General features: G+C 49.6%; 2 protein-coding genes across 2 annotated transcripts in view; one reads left to right on the top strand and one right to left on the bottom strand.

The window, feature by feature from the left end:
* Positions 1 to 12,159, bottom strand: part of ABCC5 (ATP binding cassette subfamily C member 5) — a 121,592-nt gene extending 109,433 nt beyond the window's left edge. The window contains 2 exon segments of the mRNA XM_060242715.1: positions 22 to 204; positions 12,069 to 12,159. Coding sequence (XP_060098698.1) covers positions 22 to 150 — 129 coding nt within the window. The 5' untranslated portion in view covers positions 151 to 204; positions 12,069 to 12,159.
* The window catches only part of LOC132574464 (cytochrome P450 2J2-like), a 585,507-nt gene that overhangs the window by 277,563 nt on the left and 286,163 nt on the right, over positions 1 to 21,781 (top strand). The window lies entirely within an intron of this gene.

Genomic DNA, 21,781 nt, shown 5'->3' with positions numbered 1-21,781 from the left:
AGAGAAAGCAGAGCTCCTGACCTTGTTCTTCTCTTGCCAGCACTTCAGCCCATCTTGTTCTTCGGGTTGCTCCAGGCTGTTTCTCTCCCTTCCGTTTCTATAACCGGGACTGGGTATAACGTACTCTTTTCCTAGATCGATATCTTTCATCTTCTCCTTCCGTAAACGCCAGGGTTAATGAATGCACTTGCAGCTCGGAAAACTCTGGGAAAGAGAAGCAGCGCAGAGTTTTATGAGGAACAGAGACCTGTGGATCCTCTTCGACGAGCCTGGTTTCAAAACCCGATTGCGACATACGGCCGGTTTACCGTAGTCCCGAGTTCTTGCTAAAGAAATGAGGCTATTTCACATGACGTGACCACCACCCCCCCCCAACAAAAAACCCCCCAACACGATCTCAAGGCAGAGAAAGCTACCAAAAACAGGGCTAGCGCTTTGAAAGTATTTTTCTCTCTCATCTCCCCCAAAGCAAAAAAATAATTAAATAAATACACACATTCTTCAAGTCTGGCTTGCAGGTTTCAAACAATGTTTGGAATCCATGTGCTTGACTTTGGTCGTACCGACCGTTCCGAATACGTTCAAAACCCGTAACGCATAAGAAGATCCCTGCAAATCTAAGCTATGCTAAGCCTTAAGCTATGAAGAAAAGCCTGCTCGGGCAACAGGGTCTTCCGTATGCAGCAACAAGCTCCCATAAAATCACTTTATGGAGGGCCAGTTTGGTGTAGTGGTTAAGTGTGCGGACTCTTATCTGGGAGAACCGGGTTTGATTCCCCGCTCCTCCACTTGCACCTGCTGGAATGGCCTTGGGTCAGCCGTAGCTCTGGCAGAGGTTGTCCTTGAAAGGGCAGCTGCTGTGAGAGACCTCTCAGCCCCACCCACCTCACAGGGTGTCTGTTGTGGGGGAGGAAGGTAAAGGAGATTGTGAGCCACTCTGAGACTCTTCAGAGTGGAGGGCAGGATATAAATTCAATATCTTTATCTACCTCACAGGGTGTCTGTTGTGGGGGAGAAAGGGAAAGGAGATTGTGAGCCGCTCTGAGACTCTTTGGAGTGGAGGGCAGGATATAAATCCAATTTCTTCTTCTTCTGAGAAACGCAGGTTATAGATTTTTACTGGACAAGCTCTGTCGTGATTTTATTTTTTTTAATTTTCATTTGTACCCCACTTTTCTCCCCAGTGGGAATCCAAAACGGCTGACACCGTTCTCCTCTTCTCCATTTTACCTTCGCAACAACCCTGCCAGGTAGGCTGACGACGTGTGACGGTTCAAGGTCACCCCAATGAGTACCCAACTCATTTAGAGCCCTTTGGCGTGCAGAAAGAAAGAGTAACAGTGAACAAAGGTAATCATAACGGCATATGTTTAATTTAGCCCCTTCAAACATTTTCACCCCCACAAGGAAGTCATCTGTGTGGTCTTGAACGTCTAAGGGTGCTTCCCAGTTCAATATTTATTAGATATACCACAATGCAACTATACAGATCTGTGGTGTATCTCGTTGGAATACTGTGTACAGCTCTGTTCCTTGTATCTCAAAAAAGGCATTGCAGAGCTGGAAGAAGTATAGAAGAAGAGGGCAACCATGATGATTAGGGGGGCTGAGGCACCTTCCCTATGAAGATATAGATATGAAGCTGCCTTATACTGAATCAGACCTTTTGTCCATCAAAGTCAGTATTATCTTCTCAGATTGGCAGCGGCTCTTTCTCCAGAGTCTCAAGCAGAGGTTTTTCACACCTATTTGCCTGGACCCTTTTTTGGAGATGCCGGGGATTGAACCTGGGACCTTCTGCTTCCCAAGCAGATGCTCTACCACTGAGCCACCATCCTTCCCCTGAAGGAGAAGGCTGAAGAGCCGGGGCACTTTCAAGGACAACTCCTGCCAGAGCTATGGCTGACCCAAGGCCATTCCAGCAGCTGCAAGTGGAGAAGTGGGGGAATCAAACCCGGTTCTCCCAGATAAGAGTCCGCACGCTTCACCACTACACCAAACTGGAAAGGGTGGATCACTGCATAAAACAGCCTGTTACATCCTTCCCCGGAAAATATGCACTAATCCCCACAATAGGGAACGCAGAAACGTAGGTCTGACCACGCACTTGCTTATGGTGAGCAGCTCAGAAAAACAACTGCATTTCATGGGAACGTGCCCTTTTCCAGTAAGCTCTCCTTCCCCCGTGCCACGTGCAAACATTAAGCAGAATACAGCAGTGTTATCACAGTAAAGCTTGATCACAAAGTTGACACAGCAAAATTATATAATTCAGTAAGCTGCCACCGAGGCCTGAAACAAGATTTTGTGAGATTTATTCTCACAAATAAGAAAGCCGGGGCACTTCAGTTTAGAAAAGACTACTAAATGGGGACATTATAGCAGTCTGTGAAATTATACACAGAGTACAGAGTGTTCGCAAAGAAAACTTTTCCTTCCTCTCCCAATATACTAGAACTCAATGATGCTGATGGGCAGTAAATTCAGGACAAGCAAAAGGAAATACTTCTTTACACAGAGAGAGATTAAAATGTGGAGTCTGCTGCCAGAGGATGTACTGATGACTGCGGGCGTAGACAGGTTCAAAAGTGGATTAAATGAATTCAGAGGGATAGGTCTATCAGTGGCAACTAGCCCTGGTGACTAAAGGGAACCTCCACATTCAGAGGCAGTCAGCTGCCCTCCAGAGAAACTGGTTGGCGACAGTGTGAGACAGGACGCTGGACTAGATGGACCTTCACGGGTCTGATCCAGCAGGGCTCTACTTCTGATGTTCTTATGAAGGCCTCAGTCTCTCTGCCGTTACTGGTTGTCCAGAGGAACTGGTTGGCCACTGTGTGACATAGGATGATGGACCAGAAGGACCACTGGTCTGATCCAGCACTGAACTCCCACTATCCACAGCCCCCATAACAGGAAATATCTCTTCTTTCAGGACTCACCAGTCCATCTTTACGGTTGCTCTTGTTCAGTATATCCCTCTGTGGCACAATAACGACCTGCAAGCTTATTATCTTTTTTTTTTACAATAAGAACCTCTTTCCAGTGCGCAGGGTCAGTGCTTGGGAGTGCTACTGGAGTCTTCCTTGACAATGGAGGCCCAGATAGCAGCCACTGCCAAATCCGCCTTTTTCCACCTTAGGCGGGCGAGGCAGTTGGCTCCCTTCCCGGAGCGCAATGACCTGGCAACAGTGATCCATGCAACGGTCACCTCGAGGCTAGACTACTGTAATGCCCTCTACATGGGGCTGCCCCTGTGCCAAACCCGGAAACTGCAGCTAGTGCAGAATGCAGCAGCCAGACTGCTATTGGGCCTACCTCGGTGGGAACATGTGCGAACTGGGCTGCGGGAGCTGCATTGGCAGCCAGTTATTTACCGAGTTCGTTACAAGGTGCTGGTTATTACCTTTAAAGCCCTATATGGCCGAGGACCTGTTTACCTTAGGGACCACCTCTCTCCATATGTTCCCCAGAAAGCACTGCGATCCAGCTCACAAAACCTTCTGGAAGTACTGGGCCAAAGGAGGCCAAACTAAAAATAACCAGAGAACAGGCCTTCTCTATAAAAGCACCCCAATGGTGGAACCAGCTGCCAGAGGAGGTGCGGGCCCTACGGGACATTAGCCAATTCCGTAGGGCGTGCAAAACCGCCCTCTTCCGGCTAGCCTTCCAAGATGGAACCTGAAATAAACACCATGCCATCACTAACATCAATAATTGAGATAGCAATAAGATGAGATTATTTTAGATTGATTTTAGACTTTTATATTATGTAAACTTAATGGTAAATTTTAAATGGTATAGAAATGTATAATTGTTTTATTGTTCAACATGGCTTTTGCCACACCCTGTAAGCCGCCCTGAGCCTGCCCCGGCGGGGAGGGCGGGGTATAAATAAAATGTTATTATTATTATTTTATTTCCCATGTATCTCTCTCAAAGGCACATTACAGAAGCTTCCTCCTTATTAATTTTCCTTGCAGCATGCCTTTTCCAACAAAAATCAAAGCAATTACAGAATATAAAAAAACAAGCCCATCATAGTATCTAAAAATGTGGGGCTAAAATGTGCAAAGGCTCCCAAGGGAACTGGGCTGCCAGCCTCCAGGTAGTATATTCTCAGAGAGACATGGTATGGAGAAAGTAGAGAAAGAAGTACTTTTCCCCCTTTCTCACAATACAAGAACTCGTGGGCATTCGATGAAATTGCTGAGCAGACAGGTTAAAACGGATAAAAGGAAGTACTTCTTCACCCAAAGGGTGATTAACATGTGGAATTCACTGCCACAGGAGGTGGTGGCGGCCACAAGCATAGCCACCTTCAAGAGGGGTTTAGATAAAAATAGGGAGCAGAGGTCCATCAGTGGCTATTAGCCACAGTGTGTGTGTATATATAAAAAATTTTTGCCACTGTGTGACACAGAGTGTTGGACTGGATGGGCCACTGGCCTGATCAAACATGGCTTCTCTTATGTTCTTATGTTAACTCCATCAGTCCTTAATACAAAGCAAGGAATGGGTTCACCAGAAGCCAGCCCTATTTCCTTTCAGCAAATTAATGCCAAATAACATCAAGGAAATCCAGGTAAAGTAAAAGATGATGTCAAACTGTGCGATAATTCTCGATATGTGCAGCCAGCAGTCCATAGAGCAACAAGGTCGTACTGGTGCCCTTGTTTCACATTTAGCTTCCTCAGCCTTCTCACAAATAATAAGATAAATCCCTTCTCACAAAGGAGGAACTGGTTGGCCACACTTTATTTTCCTTGTATGTACACGGGTTGGATTGCTGAAGTTTTGTACTACTGTCATAATTTTATACCAATTGTTAGAATTTTATTATGCGGCTTGAAAAAGCTAAATATGAAACGAGGGCACCAGCACAACCTTGCTGCTCTGTGGACTGCTGGCTGCACGTATCGAGAAATATTGCACAGTCTGACATCTTTTACTTCACCTGGATTTCCTTGATGTTATCTGGCATTAATTTGCGGACAGAAAATAGGGCTGGTTTCTGGTGAACACGTTCCTTGCTTTGTATTAAGGACTGACGGAGTCGTCTATCTGAGAATATACTGTATTTATTGTTTATCCAATTTGTACGCTTTGTTTTTGTTGGGAGGCTGGCTTTCATGGACGCTTCCTGCTTTTGATTCCCCTGTCCCTCTTTTGTCGTGATTCTCTGTGTTTTCGTTGCACAACCTCCAGGTAGTGGCTGGAGATCTCCTGGGATTACTACCGCTCTCCAGGTGACAGAGATCAGTTCACCTGGAGAAAATTGCAGCTTTAGAAGGTGGACTCTATGGCATTATAACCTGCTGACGTCCCTTTCGTCCCAAAGCCCCACCCCAACCAGACTCTACCTCCCCAAATCTCCAGGAATTTCCCAAAGCAGGGCTGGCAACCCTAGCTAGAACAAAGCTTTGCCAGTTCGTCAAGTGCCACAAGGCTTCTTTATTTTTGCTGCATAACACTAACATACTGTGGCATTGCTACCGTACAAAGTTTCTAAATATGGAAAACGAAAAGTTACAAGCTGCAAACAGCCAGTGTGGCATAGCAGTTGGCACATCAGAATAAGATCTGGTAGACCCAGGTTCGAATCCCCACTCTGCCATGGAAGCTGACCAGGTGACTTTCGGCCCAACCTCAGCCTAACCTATCTCACAGGGCTATTATTGGGATAAAAATGGAGGAAAGAAGAATGAGATAAGGAGAATGAGAGCCTGTCTGCTGTAGTGGTTAAGTGCGCGGACTCTTATCTGGGAGAACCCAGTTTGATTCCTCACCCCACCACTTGCATCTGCTGGAAAGGCCTTGGGTCAGCCATAGCTCTAGCAGGAGTTGTCCTTGAAAGGGCAGCTGCTGTGAGAGCCCTCTCAGCCCCACCCACCTCACAGAGTGTCTGTTGTAGGGGGAGAAGATAGAGGAGATTGTGAGTCGCTCTGAGTCTCTGAGTCAAAGAGAAGGGTGGGGTATAAATCTACAGCAGGGTGGGGTATAAATCTACAGCAGTCTCCTCCACTTGCACCTGCTGGAATGGCCTTGGGTCAGCCATAGCTCTAGCAGGAGTTGGGGTATAAATCTACAGCAGTCTTCTCCACTTGCACCTGCTGGAATGGCCTTGGGTCAGCCATAGCTCTAGCAGGAGTTGTCCTTGAAAGGGCAGCTGCTGTTAGAGTCCTCTCAGCCCCACCCACCTCCCAGAGTGTCTGTTGTGGGGGGAGAAGATAGAGGAGACTGTAAACCGCTCTGAGTCTCTGATTCAGAGAGAAGGGCGGGGTATAAATCTGCAGTCTTCTTTGGGCCCTCGCTGGAGAGAAAGGCAGGGTATAAATGAAGTCAATCCATCCATCATAGGCTCAGTAGCAAGGACCAAGAAATCAAAGGGAATAGAGTCACTTCAGGAGAAATATGCAACCAGAACTAACACAGAGGTTTTTCTCTGTGTCCGCCTTTGCCCCCGAGAGTTCATCTCAGATCTTAACTTGTACCATTCAAGGGTGACAGCTGGTGCCCTAAATTAAACATACCTCACACTGTGTCAGGACAGGGTGTACCTAACACAGCAACTCCGATAAGAAGCATACGCACTTGTCACAACCACTCCTTCATGTTATCAGGTCTTCAGCCTCTTTTGGTTGTTCTCATTCTCTCTTCTTATAAAAAGGTTATTAAAAGATCGCCGTCGGTCACCTTGTTCCAAAGACATCGCATTTAGCACCTCACACAACGACATGAGTTAAGATCTTAAGGAATGACCTCAGACAGCACGAGCCGGCAAACTGTACCCGCTCCATAGAGCCACAACCAGTGTTCCCTCTAAGCTGAGTTAGCGTGAGCGGGCTCACAGATTTTTAGCCTCCAGCTCACGCATTTTTGTCTCAGCTCAGGAAGGAGGACCCCAGAGCACAATAATTGATGCAGTCGCTCACAACTTTAATGCCAGGAGCTCACAAAGTAGAATTTTTGCTCACAAGACTCTGCAGCTTAGAGGGAACACTGGCCACAACCCTTGGGCACAACATAACCCTCCACATTAATAGTTTAAAAGAGAGTTGGCAGAGCCATTTTCTGAAGATGCCAACTGCCTGCTTAGTTCTTTTCATTGCAACACACCAAGGTGGTTTCTCCCACAGACCACCCACTTGACACCCCCCCCCCTTTGAGGGATGGTGGCTCAGTGGTAGAGCATCTGCTTGATAAGCAGAAGGTCCCAGGTTCCATCCCCGGTACCTCCAACTAAAAGGGTCCACGCAAATAGGCGTGAAAAACCTCAGCTTGAGACCCTGGAGAGCCGCTGCCAGTCTGAGTAGACAATACTGACTTTGATGGACCTATGAGGGTCTGATTCAGTAGAAGGCAGCTTCATAGGTTCATATATGTTCATATGTACTGAACCCTTTTTTGTGTTGGCTGAAGGATGATTCTGCATACTCCCTCTTACGCAACACCCTCTGCGGGCCCAATTCATAAACAGCATTGAAAGCTTCCTCTTAAGCCACCATTTCAAAACTACCATGCTGTAGCCAGTGTGGTGTAGTGGTTAAGTGTGCAGACTCTTAGCTGGGAGAACCGGGTTTGATTCCCCACTCCTCCACTTGCAGCTGCTGGAATGGCCTTGGGTCAGCCATAGCTCTGGCAGAGGTTGTCCTTGAAAGGGCAGCTGCTGTGAGAGCCCTCTCCAGCCCCACCCACCTCACAGGGTGTCTGTTGTGGGGGAGGAAGGGAAAGGAGATTGTGAGCCGCTCTGAGACTCTTCAGAGTGGAGGGCGGGATATAAATCCAATATCTTCTTCTTCCCAGCATCTACTGAAACCGAGTTTCCTCACCAGGCTGGAAACCACCAGCGATCATACAGAATTACACAGCAGGGGCATCCTACCCCCACCCCTGCGGAAAGGGCAGCTGAATGCATGAAAAATCCTTTAACTCTGTGAACGTGAAAAGCGATTAAATAAAACAGATTCCCGTCGCTAGGCGTGAAGGATGGAAGGAGCGTGCGTAACGTTACCGAGACGCAGGGACTGCTTGACAAAGAGGCGGAGAGGGAGGCGGGAATCCCGACATGCGTAGCTCCGGCCCTTTTCAGCTCTCCTGACAGATAAGGGTCTCACAGCCTTGGTGTTGCCAACGGGCCTGGAGAAAAGGGCCCTGTCCCTTTAACAGAGGTTTAAAGTGTGGAAAAACGGGCAGGAAAAGATTTCACAGCATAGAGATAAAAGGACATTAGCTAGTAAGTAACATCCCATTAAGGCGGTATTAAAGGGACTGGGGAAGGCAATGGCAAACCACCTCATGGAAAGTCTGCCTTGAAAGGACTGGTGCTTGCACAGGGGACTACCTTTACCTTTTTACAGGGACAGGACTTCTCTTTCTCTTAGCTTGGCCACACGGTTCTTTCTTTCTCCCTCCCCTCCCTTTCAGCTCCTCAAAAGGGCCTGATTATCCTCTCCTCAGTACCCTCCCTCACTATTTCATTATGAATTCAAACGCTTCGGAATAGATCCCAGGTCCAGCAGTCATCTGGAAGGAGACGGCTCATCAAGAATTTGTCCAAACTGGAGGGAGGTGGGGAGAGAAGCTCAGTGGGAGAGCATTTGCTCTGCATGCAGAAGGTCCCAGGTTCAGCCCCCAGCACAGGGGTGGCCAAACTTGCTTAACGTAAGAGCCACAAGGAATAAACATCAGATGCTTGAGAGCCACAAGACAGACAGGAAGGAAGAAGAAGAAATTGGATTTATAACCCGCCCTCCACTCCGAAGAGTCTCAGAGCGGCTCACAATCTCCTTTACCTTCCTCCCCCACAACACACACCCTGTGAGGTGGGTGGGGCTGGAGAGGGCTCTCCCAGCAGCTGCCCTTTCAAGGACAACCTCTGCCAGAACTATGGCTGACCCAAGGCCATGCTAGCAGGTGCAAGTGGAGGAGTGAGGAATCAAACCCGGTTCTCCCAGATAAGAGTCTGCACACTTAACCACTACACCAAACTGGCTCGCCAAGGAAGGAAGGAAGGAAGGGAGGGAGGGAGGGAGGAAGGAAGGGAGGAAGGGAGGGAGGGAGGGAGGGAAGGGAAGGGAAGGGAAGGGAAGGGAGGAAGGAGGGGAGGGGGGAGGCAGGAGGGAAGAGGGAAGGATAGATGAGAGAGAGAGAGAGAGATGATAAAGAGAGAGAATGATAGAGAGAGATGGGGAGGAGTGGTGGAAAGAAAGCAACTTTTAAATACATTCTCTAAGTCGCCTGCTGGCTTGGCTAAGTGATTTAAAGATAGAAATGCCTTCTCTAAATTGGCCAATGGGGCTGTGGGGGCTTTGAGAGCCACACAATATGTGTGAAAGAGCTACATGTGGCTCCAGAACCACAGTTTGGCCACCTCTGCCCCAGTATCTCCAGTTTTAAAAGGACCAGGCAATCAGTGATGGGAGAGACCTCTCTGCCCAAGACCCTGGAGATCCACTGCCAGGCTGAGCAGACAAACTGACTTTGATGGGCCAGTGGTCTGATACAGGATAAGGCAGCCCCGTGTGTGTTCATGACCAGTGCTCCCTCTAAGCTCACTTATTGTGAGCTGGCTCAGTTTTTTAGCCTCCGGCTCGCACGTTTTTGTCTTGGCTCAGGAAAGATGGCCCCAGAGCAGACTAATATATGCAATTCCTCACAACTTTAATGCCAGCAGCCAAGGACTGATGTTCCCGCTAAGCTGCAGTCTTGTGAGCAAAGATGATACTTTTGTGAGCTGCTGGCATTAAAATTTATGCGAGCTACTGCATAAATTATTGTGCTCTGAGATCCTCCTTCCTGAGCGAAGACAAAAATGTGTGAGCTGGAAGCTAAAAATCTGTGAGCTAGCTCACGCTAACTCAGCTTAGAGGGAACACTGCTCAGGACGTAGAATTCTGCTCACAAGATCGCCCAGCTTAGAGAGAGCATTGCTCAGGACCCTTTGGCAAGCGTGCTCCTTCCCCAAACACACCTACTTTGCATGCAGAAGTTCCCAGTTCAGTCCCCAGAATTTCCAGGCAAAAGGTTAAGGCAGCAAGCAACATGTAAGACCTCAACTGGAACCCGCACACACACACACACCCACCCCCAATGAAAGGAAGCAAAACCGGCTTTCCCAGGCCAAGGACAAATCCAGGAGGCCCTTCCAAGTGCAGCTTACCTAATAACAATTCACTTTGGCATGCAATGAATAAACACAGACATAAAAGATTTAAAAATTATACAAATTTTTAAACTAATGTTCCCGTCTCAAAAGCCTTTATTGGCATATATCAGATTATAAACAAACAGATAGATACAGAAATAACAAAAAAAAAGACGTATGCAGCTGTACGCCGGACAAACGATCCTTGATTACCACACTCAAGAATAAAGCAACCTTTTCAGTCATTTCAGAGGACAAATCATTCCGAAGGCGGCAAACCTTTACAGCGTCGGAGCAGCCTGTCATTGAACAGAATTGGATCCAGAAGCCTAAGGCTGAATAGCAGGGGTGGCCAACGGTAGCTCTCCAGATGTTTTTTGCCTACAACTCCCATCAGCCCCAGCCAGCGTGGCCGATGGCTGGGGCTGATAGGCGTTGTAGGCAAATAACATCTGGAGAGCTACCGTTGGTCACCCTTGCCGTACAGTATCATATAGGCCAGGGGTGGCCAACAGTAGCTCTCCAGATGTTTTTGCCTACAACTCCCATCAGCCCCAGCCATCGGCCACGCTGGTTGGGGCTGATGGGAGTTGTAGGCAAAAAACATCTGGAGAGCTACCGTTGGCCAGTCCTGATATAGGGCACAATCAAGAAGAAAATGGGACAAGTCATATACAAGGTCTTAATGAAAGTGGGATTTTTTAATATCTACCATAGGTAACTGCTTATGGGATAGTATTGCATCTGGCAAATGGGCAAATGCTCTATGCTATTGTGGAACACGGAGAGTTGATAAACAAGAAGGCAAATGACCAACAGGGAAATTCCAAAATTCAGAGGGGAGCATAATGTTAAGCCATACCCTGTCCAGGATCCTACCTATTCCACCCCCTCCCCCATTTATGATTCCTGACCTTTATTTCTTTATAGCCCACCTTTCTCACTCAAGACAAGAGGCGGGTTACACAAGATGAGGTCCAACAAGCTATCCCCCCACTATCCCCAATATTAACAGAACCAAAACGACCCCCCACCTCTAGATTACCCTCCTCCCCCAGAATGCCTTGCGTTCATGACCCGCAAACGCACACCTGACCTTTATTTCTTTATAGCCTGCCTTTCCCACTCAGCCACGAGGCGGGTTACACAAGATGAGGTCCAATAAAACCAACAAGCTATCCTCCCCCCATCCCCAATACTAAGAGACCCAAAACAACCCCCCCCCCACCTCTGGATTACCCTCCTCCCCCAGAATGCCTTGCGCTCATGACCCCCAAACGCACACCAAACTAGGGTTGCCAAATTCTGTTCAAGAAATATCTGGGGACTTTGGGGGTGGAGCCAGGAGACTTTGGGGGTGGAGCCAGAAGACTTTGGGGGGTGGGGCCAGGAGCAAGGTTGTGACAAACCTACTTGAACTCCAAAGGGAGTTCTGGTCATCCCATTTAAAGGGACCGCACACCTTTTAAATGCCTTCCCTCCACTGGAAATAATGAAGGATAGGGGCACCTTCTTTGGGGGCTCATAGAATTGGACCCCCTGGCCCAATCCTTATGAAACTTGGAGGGTATTTTGGGAAGAGGCACTGGATGCTATGCTGAAAATCTGATGCCTCTACCTCAAAACACACACACACACCCCGACCCCCAGATACCCACGGATCAATTCTCCATTGTTTCCTATGGGAATCAGCCTTCCTAGGGAATAATAGAGTTCCCAGCACACATTTCCCTCCCCCACCCCCCGCTTTCTGATGACCCTGAAAAGGGGGAGGGTCTCCGAACCTCCCGCCCTCACCTGGGGATTGGCAACCCTACACTAAACCCTCCCCCGGGGGGCACAGGCAGCCCCCCTTTTCCTAGACCTCCCCCAGTAAGGAGAAAAGGGTTGTCACCGTCCCCGCAGGGCGTGAGGGGCCTACCTGGCGCAGCGACGGCGCTCGACGCCCTCAGCGGCCCCGGAGCCCAAAAGAAAACGGTCAGAGCCCGAAGACCTTAAAAAAAAAAAAGATCGGCTCGTCAGTCGCCCCGGCGCATGCGCCGCTTCCCCTCCTCAGCACCGCCTCGCGCCGGGAGCGACGGGAATTGCAGTCCTCGCGCCCCGCAAGGAGCCCGCCGGCGCTTGAGGGGCCGGACTACGCATCCCACAAGGCAGCGCGAGCCAGCCGGCTCGTTTCCATACGCCCCGCCTTCGTCTCTCTCCCCCGCCCCCCCCCCCGGTGTAGCTGCGCCCGCCGGGCCTCGAACGTTCTGTGGGGTCCCCCTGCTGCCCGTGGCGCGAGGAGGAGGGCGGGCACCGGGAATCCCAACTGCGGTGCCCGTGGGAAGACGAAGCCAAATGAAAATATAACAATGGATTAAATAAAAAAGGGGGCGGGGGGAATGAATCAGGCAAAACCACCCAGGGCTCTGGCAGGACAAAGAGAGACCAGGGTGAGAAGCTCCGCTGTGGGGAAATAAGAACATGAGAGAAGCCATGTTGGATCAGGCCAGTGGCCCCTCCAGTCCAACACTCTGTGTCACATAGGAACATAAGAGAAGCCATGTTGGATCAGGCCAGTGGCCCCTCCAGTCCAACACTCTGTGTCACATAAGAGCATAAGAGAAGCCATGTTGGATCAGGCCAGTGGCCCCTCCAGTCCAACACTCTGTGTCACATAGGAACATAAGAGAAGCCATGTTGGATCAGGCCAGTGGCCCCTCCAGTCCAACACTCTGTGTCACATAGGAACATAAGAGAAGCCATGTTGGATCAGGCCAATGGCCCCTCCAGTCCAACACTCTGTGTCACATAAGAACATAAGAGAAGCCATGTTGGATCAGGCCAATGGCCCCTCCAGTCCAACACTCTGTGTCACATAAGAACATAAGAGAAGCCATGTTGGGTCAGGCCAGTGGCCCCTCCAGTCCAACACTCTGTGTCACATAAGAACATGAGAGAAGCCATGTTGGGTCAGGCCAGTGGCCCCTCCAGTCCAACACTCTGTGTCACATAGGAACATAAGAGAAGCCATGTTGGATCAGGCCAGTGGCCCCTCCAGTCCAACACTCTGTGTCACATAGGAACATAAGAGAAGCCATGTTGGATCAGGCCAATGGCCCCTCCAGTCCAACACTCTGTGTCACATAGGAACATAAGAGAAGCCATGTTGGATCAGGCCAATGGCCCATCCAGTCCAACACTCTGTGTCACATAGGAACATAAGAGAAGCCATGTTGGATCAGGCAAATGGCCCATCCAGTCCACCACTCTGTGTCACATAAGAACAGAAGAGAAGCCATGTTGGATAAGGCCAATGGCCCCTCCAGTCCAACACTCTGTGTCACATAAGAGAAGCCATGTTGGGTCAGGCCAGTGGCCCATCCAGTCCAACACTCCGTGTCACTTAGTGGCCAAAAAAACAAGGTGCCATAAGAAGGTCCATCAGTGAGGCCAGGACACTAGAAGTCCTCACACTGTTGCCCCTCCCAAGCACCAAGAATACAGACATAAGAACATGAGCCGTGTTGGGTCAGGCCAGTGGTCCATCCAGTCCAACACTGTCACACAGTGGCCAAAAAAACCAGGTGCCATAAGAGGTCCACCAGTGGGGCCAGGACATTAGAAGCCCTCCCACAGTTGCCGCTCCCAAGCACCAAGAATACAGACATAAGAACATGAGCCATGTTGAGTCAGGCCAGTGCCCCATCCAGCCCAACACTCTGTGTCACACAGTGGCCAAAAAATCCCAAGTGCCATCAGGTGGTCCATCAGTGACGCCAGGACAATAGAAACCCTCCCACTGTGCCCCCCAGGCACCAAGAATACAGACATAAGAACAAAAGAGAAGCCATGTTGGGTCAGGCCAGTGGCCCATCCAGTCGAACACTCTGTGTCACACAGTAGCCAAAAAACCCAGGTGCCATAAGGAGGTCCACAAGTGGGGCTAGAAGCCCTCCCACTGTTGCCTCTCCCAAGCACCAAGAATACAGAGCATCACTGCCCCAGACATAACGTAAGAGAAGCCATGTTGGATCATCCAGTCCTACACTTCGCGTCACACTGGCCAAGAAAACCAGGGGCCATCAGGAGGTCCATCAGTGGGGCCAGGACACTAGAAGCCCTCCCACTGTGCCTCCCCCAAGCACCAAGAATACAGAGCATCACTGCCCTAGACATAAGAATGTAAGAGAAGCCATGTTGGATCAGGCCAACGGCCCATCCAGTCCAACACTCTGTGTCATATAGCGGCCAGAAAAACCAGGTGCCATCAGGAGGTCCAACAGTGAGGCCAGGACACTGGAAGCCCTCCCACTGTGCCCCCACCCCCCAGGCACCAAGAATACAGACATGTTTCCTACTTTCATATTCTCAGTCATCTATGATAATCAACATATCTTGCTTAGCTGTGCTTGGACCATACATTGGTCCTTGCATCTGTTAAATAACTTCATTATGCTGTATGCTAATTTGCTGCTCACCCTCTTAAGAGCCAGTCTGGTGCAGTGGTGAAGTGTGCGGACTCTTATCTGGGAGAACCGGGTCTGATTCCCCACTCCTCCACTTGCACCTGCTGGAATGGCCTTGGGTCAGCCATAGCTCTGGCAGAGGTTGTCCTTGAAAGGGCAACTGCTGTGAGAGCCATCTCAGCCCCACCCACCTCACAGGGTGTCTGTTGTGGGGGAGGAAGATAAAGGAGATTGTGAGAGCCCTCTCAGCCTCACCCACCTCACAGGGTGTCTGTTGTGGGGTGAGAAGACAGAGGAGATTGTAAGCTGCTCTGAGTCTCTGATTCAGGGAGAAGGGCAGGGTATAAATCTGCAATTCTTCTTCTTCTATCGGTGTTCCCTCTAAGCTGAGTTAGCAAGCGCTAGCTCGCAGATTTTTAGCCTCCAGCTCACACATTTTTGTCAGGAAGGGTGACCTGAGAGCACAATAATATATGCAGCAGCTCACAACTTTAATGCCAGGAGCTCAAAAAGTAGAATTTTTGCTCACAAGACTCTGCAGCTTAGAGGGAACACACCCATACGAATGGACTGATAACTTCCATTCCAGTGCCGTTAAAGAATCATACGTGCACACAAAAACATATACCTTGAATAAAATGTTGTTGGCCGTAAAGGTACCACTGGAATTGAACTTTGTCCTGCCATTTCTTCTGGGATGCTTGCGCGAAAGGTTTTACTCTCTCCCTCGTTAGCATTGTTAAAGTTCAGGCATAAACTCGAATGCTCGGTATGGCTGCACTTTCAAAAAATGCGATGTCCGCAATAGGGTTGTCAACCTCCGGGCGGGGCCTGGAGAGCTCCTGGAAGTACAACTGATCTCCAGGAGAGAGAGAGTTTAGTTCCCCTGGAGGTAGGGTTGCCAATCCCTAGGTGGGGGCAGGGGATCCCCCGGTTTGGAGGCCCTCCCCCCCACTTCAGAGTCATCAGGAAGTGGGGGGAGGGGAGGGGAATTTCAGCTAGGAACTCTGTTGTTCCCTATGGAGACTTACTCCCATAGAAAATAATGGAGAATTGATCTGCAGGTATCTGGGGCTCTGGGGAGGCTGCTTTTTGGGGTAGAGGCACCACATTTGCAATATAGCATCCAGTGCCTCTCCCCAAAATACCCCCCCAAGTTTCAGAAAGATTGGACCAGGGGGTCCAATTCTATGAGCCCCAAAAGAAGGTGCCCCTATCCTTCATTATTTCCTATGGAAGGAAGGCATTTAAAAAGGCGTGCAGTCCCTTTCAATGTGATGGCCAGTACTCCATCTGGAGTTCAATGATGCTTGTCACAGCCTTCCTCCTGGCTCCACCCCCAATGTCTCCTGGCCCCACACCACCCAAAGTCCCCAGGTATTTCTTGAATTGGACTTGGCAACCCTACCTGGAGGAAATGGCTCCTCCTTCGGGTTGCCAGCTCCACCTTTGCCACCAGTGGGAGATGAGAAGTACAGTTGCCAGATCCAGGTTGGGAAGTTTCTGGAGATTTGGGGGTGGAACCTGGGGAGGGGAGTGACCTCAGTCAGATACAATGCCGTAGACTTCGTCCTCCACTCCATCCATTTTCTCCAAGGGAACTGATCTTTGTTGTCTGGAGATGAGCTGTCATTTTGAGGGATTCCCAGGCCCCACCTGAAAACTGGCGTCCGTATTTGTAAGGTAGGCTCTATGGCAGGGGGGTGTCGAACTCATTTGTTATGAGGGCTGGATCTGACATAAATGAGACCTTGCTGAGCCGGGTCATGTTGAGGTGGGCTGAGCCGTGCTGGGCCGGGCCACGTGTGTACCTATTTAAGATTAGGTAGCAGAGATATAAACTTTATAAAGAACACAAACACAAATATATTTTTTAAAAACTTAAAATATGCTTAAAACGTTAGCACTCATTGCTCTTAAAGATGCTTTCTTTATATTACTCCCATGGGATCCAGGGCACTGGGCAAAGGAAGCTCTGGCGCTTTCCTTCCTTCCACAAGGGACTGGAGGGAGAGCCTCAGCCAATAGAAGGAAGAGAGGCTTGGCTCAGTGGCTTTGCTGTGCAATTGAGAGAGCCCGGCAAAGCAAGCGCTCTTTCCCCCCTTCCTCCTCAAGGGAGGATCCTCAGCCAATGGAGAAAATAGAGGTTTTGCTCTGTAGCTCCTGTGCGATTGAGCAAGCCTGGCAAAGCAAGCTGTGATGCAGAAGGAAGCAAGGGAGAGGAAGAAGGAAGCAGATGACAGCCAGTTGCTTGGGGGTCTGATAGGAGCCCTCCGGGGGCCTGATTCGGCCCCCGGACTGCATGTTTGACACCCCTATGGCAATTATACCCTGCTGAAGCCCCTCCCCTCCCCAACTCTACCCTCCCCAGGCTCCCTTTACCCAAATTTGCAGGTGGTTCCCCACCTGGAGTTGGCTGCCGTACCCAGGGAATTGGATACTAAACATATTTATTTCAGCGTCCCATCGATTCCAGCCAAGTCGACTCCCAAAGCGCAGATTTAACAAGTGCCATTCCCACGCCCCCAAGTCCGTATTCCCACACCTCGATGTTGCCTTACCAAATCCTTGGCAAAGGCTTAAAAACAGGTTAGGAGGAAAGCTTGCACAACATTGCCTCCTGAACAAAACCGCAAAGAATCCATCCTCAAAGAAGAAACCGACAGGGGCTTTACACGGAGATCCGGCCTCGTGTTTCTAGCTTACGGGCCAAGCCAGCGCCTTCCGAACCAGAATTCTTCTTCCTTTGGCTGGCCTCTTAGCTCAAAGACGTTATATGACCGTTTTAGAGAGCAATTATTTTCCTCGTGCAATTTATTGATTTGAAACATTTAAACATTTACTAGCTGCCTTTCTACCTTGGGGCATTCGAGGCAGCTCACCCTATAAATAAAAGAACAGCTACGAAACGCATGGAAGTCAAGAGTTTAAAAATCTCAATCAGGATTGCCAGGAAAGAAAACGAAAATAGTCGGACGCGGTCCAAAATAAAAACCGGCTTCAGCTGCCTCCTAAAGATTGAAAGGCAGGACGTGGGGTTGCCAATCCCCAGGTGGGGGCAGGAGATCCCCCGGTTTGGAGGCCCTCCCTCCTCTTCAGGGTCATCAGGAAGTGGGGGGGAGGGAAATGTCTGTGTCACGGCTGGGGCCAGGTCAGGCAAAGTCCAGGGGCAGTCTGAGGTCTGTAGCCAGTAAGCAGGAGGGTCCAAGGCACCAAATCCGAATCACTGTACAAGTATCGCAGGTCCGAGGTCCAGAAGCCGAGGTCAGGGAGTCCAGAAGTCACAAGCCAAAGTCAGGGAGTCCAGAAGCCAAAGTCAAGCCGGAGTGGATGCTAAAGCGTCAGGGAGATGACTAGTTGCTTCCACAAAGCCTCCTCCCAAAGCCTACAGCTATATAGCCCTCTGCTGGCTGTTGCCCATTTGGGCTAATTGCTGCCTCAGAGAGGCAGCCAGGATCCTGTTGCAACTCAAGCATCCTTGCTCTTAGAAGGGCCAGAATCCTCTCAAAACTCAGGGCTCAGGGAGCGTCTTGCTTGTGAGCGTGCCGCCCTCCTCCGATCCCTGAGGTCCTGACGGAGGCGGTCACGCACACGCGCCACCCGAGAGGGCGAGGCAGGGGGGCTGGGATCTTCTCCAGCAGGAGGCAGGGGGCACTGGTGCAGGTGGCAGGGGCACAGTTTCTTCTGCAGGCTCCACTTCCTCTGCAGGGTCCCCAGCACCCATGACAGTCTGCTGGGCACTCCATTATTCCCTATCGAGACTGATTCCCATAGGGAATAATGGAGAATTGTTTGGTGTGTATCTGGGGCTCGGGGGGGCTGTTTTTTGAGGTAGAGGCACCGAATTTCCACTTTGCCCCCCTCTCAAGCACCAAGAATACAGAGCATCACTGCCCCAGACAGTTCCAATAATATGCTGTGGCTAATAGCCACTGATGGACCTCACCTCCATATCTTTATCCAAACCCCACTTGAAGCTGTCTATGCTTGCAGCCGCCACAGCCTCCTGTGGCAGTGAATTCCACACGTTAATCACCCTTTGGGTGAAGAAGGACTTCCTTTTATCCGTTCTAACCCGACTGCTCAGCAGTTTCATGGAATGCATAGCATCTGATGCCTCTCCTCAAAGGACGCTCCAAGTTTCAAAACGATTGGACTAAGGGGTCCAATTCTTTGAGCCCCAGAAGAAGGGGCCCTTCATTATTTCCAAGGAGGGAAGGCATTGAAAAGGTGTGCGGTCCCTATAAATGTGAGGGCCAGAACGCCCTTTGGAGTTCAGTCCTGCTTGTCACACCCTTGCTCTTGACTCCACCCCCAAAGTCTCCTGGCTCCACCCCCAGAGTCCCCAGATATTTCTTGAATTGGACTTGGCAACCCTAGAAGGTGCCTACAGACATTACCGGGGGGGGGGGGCGGTGGTGGGGTGGGCTCTCCAACTCTGAGATAATTTGCGAGAGAGCCCCCAAGATTTCGACTGCCAAGGGGCCTCCACGAGGGTTTAATCCAGCACTAGCCAGCCCAAGCAAGCCTCTTTCGCCAGGGGGGGTGGCGGTATATGCTAAAGAGCCTCACCACATATTTTTCTACAAAATGCCCCCTGGGCACCAGGGTTTCCCCCCCTCCCTTTGTGAAATCAACCGGAGCTGTGCCAAACAGTTGGGGCAGTAATATCGGGTCCGACTTGAGCGTGACTAATTTTATGGTTGGAAAATGGTAATTGGACATTCCACTCAGAGCTCTCTGAATGCATAAATCTAAACCAGTCGGGTTGGAATGTTACTGCGGTTTAGACGGATTTTCCTTTGGGCCCAGGGTTCTTTCCCTTTTGTAAACAAGGGAGGGGACTTGGAAAGCGCCCAAGAGGGCAAAGGTGGGAGGCCCCCCCCCCAAATTAATCCTTTTCTATTTGCAAAGGTAAGAAAGCTGACAAGAAGAAAGTTGGATTCAGGTGGGTGGCCGTGTTGGTTTGGAACAGCAGAACAAATGTTGAGTCCGGTGGCACCTTTAAGCTTTATTCTGGGTAGAAGCGTTCACGTGCGTGCCCACTTCTTTGGATACATTGAAACAGAGTTGCCAACCGTTACATATAGGTAGCGGCAGAGGTGGAATTCCAGCGGGAGCTCCTTTGCATATTAGGCCACACACCCCTGATGCAGCCAGTCCTCCAAGAGCTTACAAAAAAGAGCCTTGTAAGCTCTTGGAGGATTGGCTACATCAGGAGGGTGTGGCCTAATATGCAAAGGAGCTCCTACGAGAATTCCACCCCCGGGGTAGCGGATGAAAAAGGATGTTAACCAGGAAAGGCCAATTAGAGCTTAAGATTGGATTAAGGCAATTGCTAACACCTGTGAACAGCCACAGATTAGCAGACAGCACAGCACCCATTTACAAACAGATGTGAGAACTGAATTATATTAGCATGGGTAGGGAGGCAAGAAACCCATATCTCTGTTAAGCCCTGGGGGTTCCATCGTCCTGAGTCCTGTAAGAACATAAGAATAAGAACATAAGAGAAACCGTGTTGGATCAGGCCAATGGCCCATCCAGTCCAACACTCTGTGTCACACAGTGGCAAAAAAAGAAAGGAGGTTCACAAGTGGGGCTAGAAGCCCTTCCATTTTGCCCCCCTCCCAAGCACCAAGAATACAGAGCATCACTGCCCCAGACAGTTCCAATAATATGCTGTGGCTAATAGCCACTGATGGACTTCTGCTCCATATTTTTATCCAAACCCCACTTGAAGCTGTCTATGCTTGTAGCTGCCACCACCTCCTGTGGCAGTGAATTCCACGTGTTAATCAACCTTTGGGTGAAGAAGGACTTCCTTTTATCCGTTCTAACCCGACTGCTCAGCAATTTCATTGAATGCCCACGAGTTCTTGTATTGTGAGAAAGGGAGAAAAGTACTTCTCTCTCCACCCTCTCTATCCCATGCATAATCTTGTAAACCTCTATCATGTCACCCCGCAGTCGACGTTTCTCCAAGCTAAAGAGCCCCAAGTGTTTTAACCTTTCTTCATAGGGAAAGTGTTCCAAACCTTTAATCCTTCTAGTTGCCCTTTGCTGCACTTTTCCCAATGCTATAATACCCTTTTTGAGGTGCGGTGACCAGAATTGCACACAGTATTCCAAATGAGACCGCACCATCGATTTCTACAGGGGCATTATGATACTGGCTGATTTGTTTTCAATTCCCTTCCTAATAACTCCCAGCATGGCGTTGGCCTTTCTTATTTCAATTGCACACTGTCTCGACATTTTCAGTGAGTTCTCTGCCATGACCCCAATAACTTGTAATAATGACTGTAATAACGACTGTAATAACGACTGTAACTCAGCCATTTCCCATTCTGGTCTGTTTCTGAAATTCTTTTACAATAAAACAGCAAAATGAGAATCCCGCATTGGGAAGCTGGGAGTGCTGGAGGCTGGGAGTGTTGAAGTGGGAGGCTGAAATGTTCACCTATGGCAGGGGTAGCCAACGGTAGCTCTCCAGATGTTTTTTGGCTACAACTCCCATCAGCCCCAGCCATGGCCATGCTGGCTGGGGCTGATGGGAGTTGTAGGCACAAAACTACCTTTGGTCACCCCTGACCTATGGGTTGATGCCTTCAAAGTGTAGCGCTGGAAGAGAGCTTTGTGAATACCGTGGACCACCAGATCTAATTAAGCCTAAACCCTCCCTAGAAGCTAAAATGCCTAAAACTAGGGTGGCCAAACTTGCTTAATGTAAGAACCATACAGAATAAACATTAGTTTGAGAGCTGCAAGACTTGAACATCAGATGTTCGAAGGAGGGAAGGGAAGGAAGGAGGGGAGAGAAGGAACAAGGGAAGGGACCTTTCCTTCCTTCCTCCCTCCACTCAAACATCTTCTGGATCTCAAATATCTGACATTTATTCTATGTGAACGTAAGAGAAGGTATGTTGGATCAGGCCAATGGCCCACCCAGTCCAACACTCTGTGTCACACAGTGGCCAAAAAAACCCAAGTGACATCAGGAGCTCTGTCAGTGGGGCCAGGGCACTAGAAGCCCTCCCACTGTGCCCCCCCCACAAGTAGCAAGACTACAGAGCATCCCTGCCCCAGACATAAGAACATAAGAGAAGCCATGTTGGATCAGGCCAATGGCCCATCCAGTCCAACACTCTGTGTCACATAAGAACATAAGAGAAGCCATGTTGGA

This window comes from Heteronotia binoei, chromosome 6, assembly GCF_032191835.1.
Source record: "Heteronotia binoei isolate CCM8104 ecotype False Entrance Well chromosome 6, APGP_CSIRO_Hbin_v1, whole genome shotgun sequence".
Taxonomy (NCBI): domain Eukaryota; kingdom Metazoa; phylum Chordata; class Lepidosauria; order Squamata; family Gekkonidae; genus Heteronotia; species Heteronotia binoei.
This window is presented reverse-complemented; position numbering and strand designations above follow the sequence as displayed.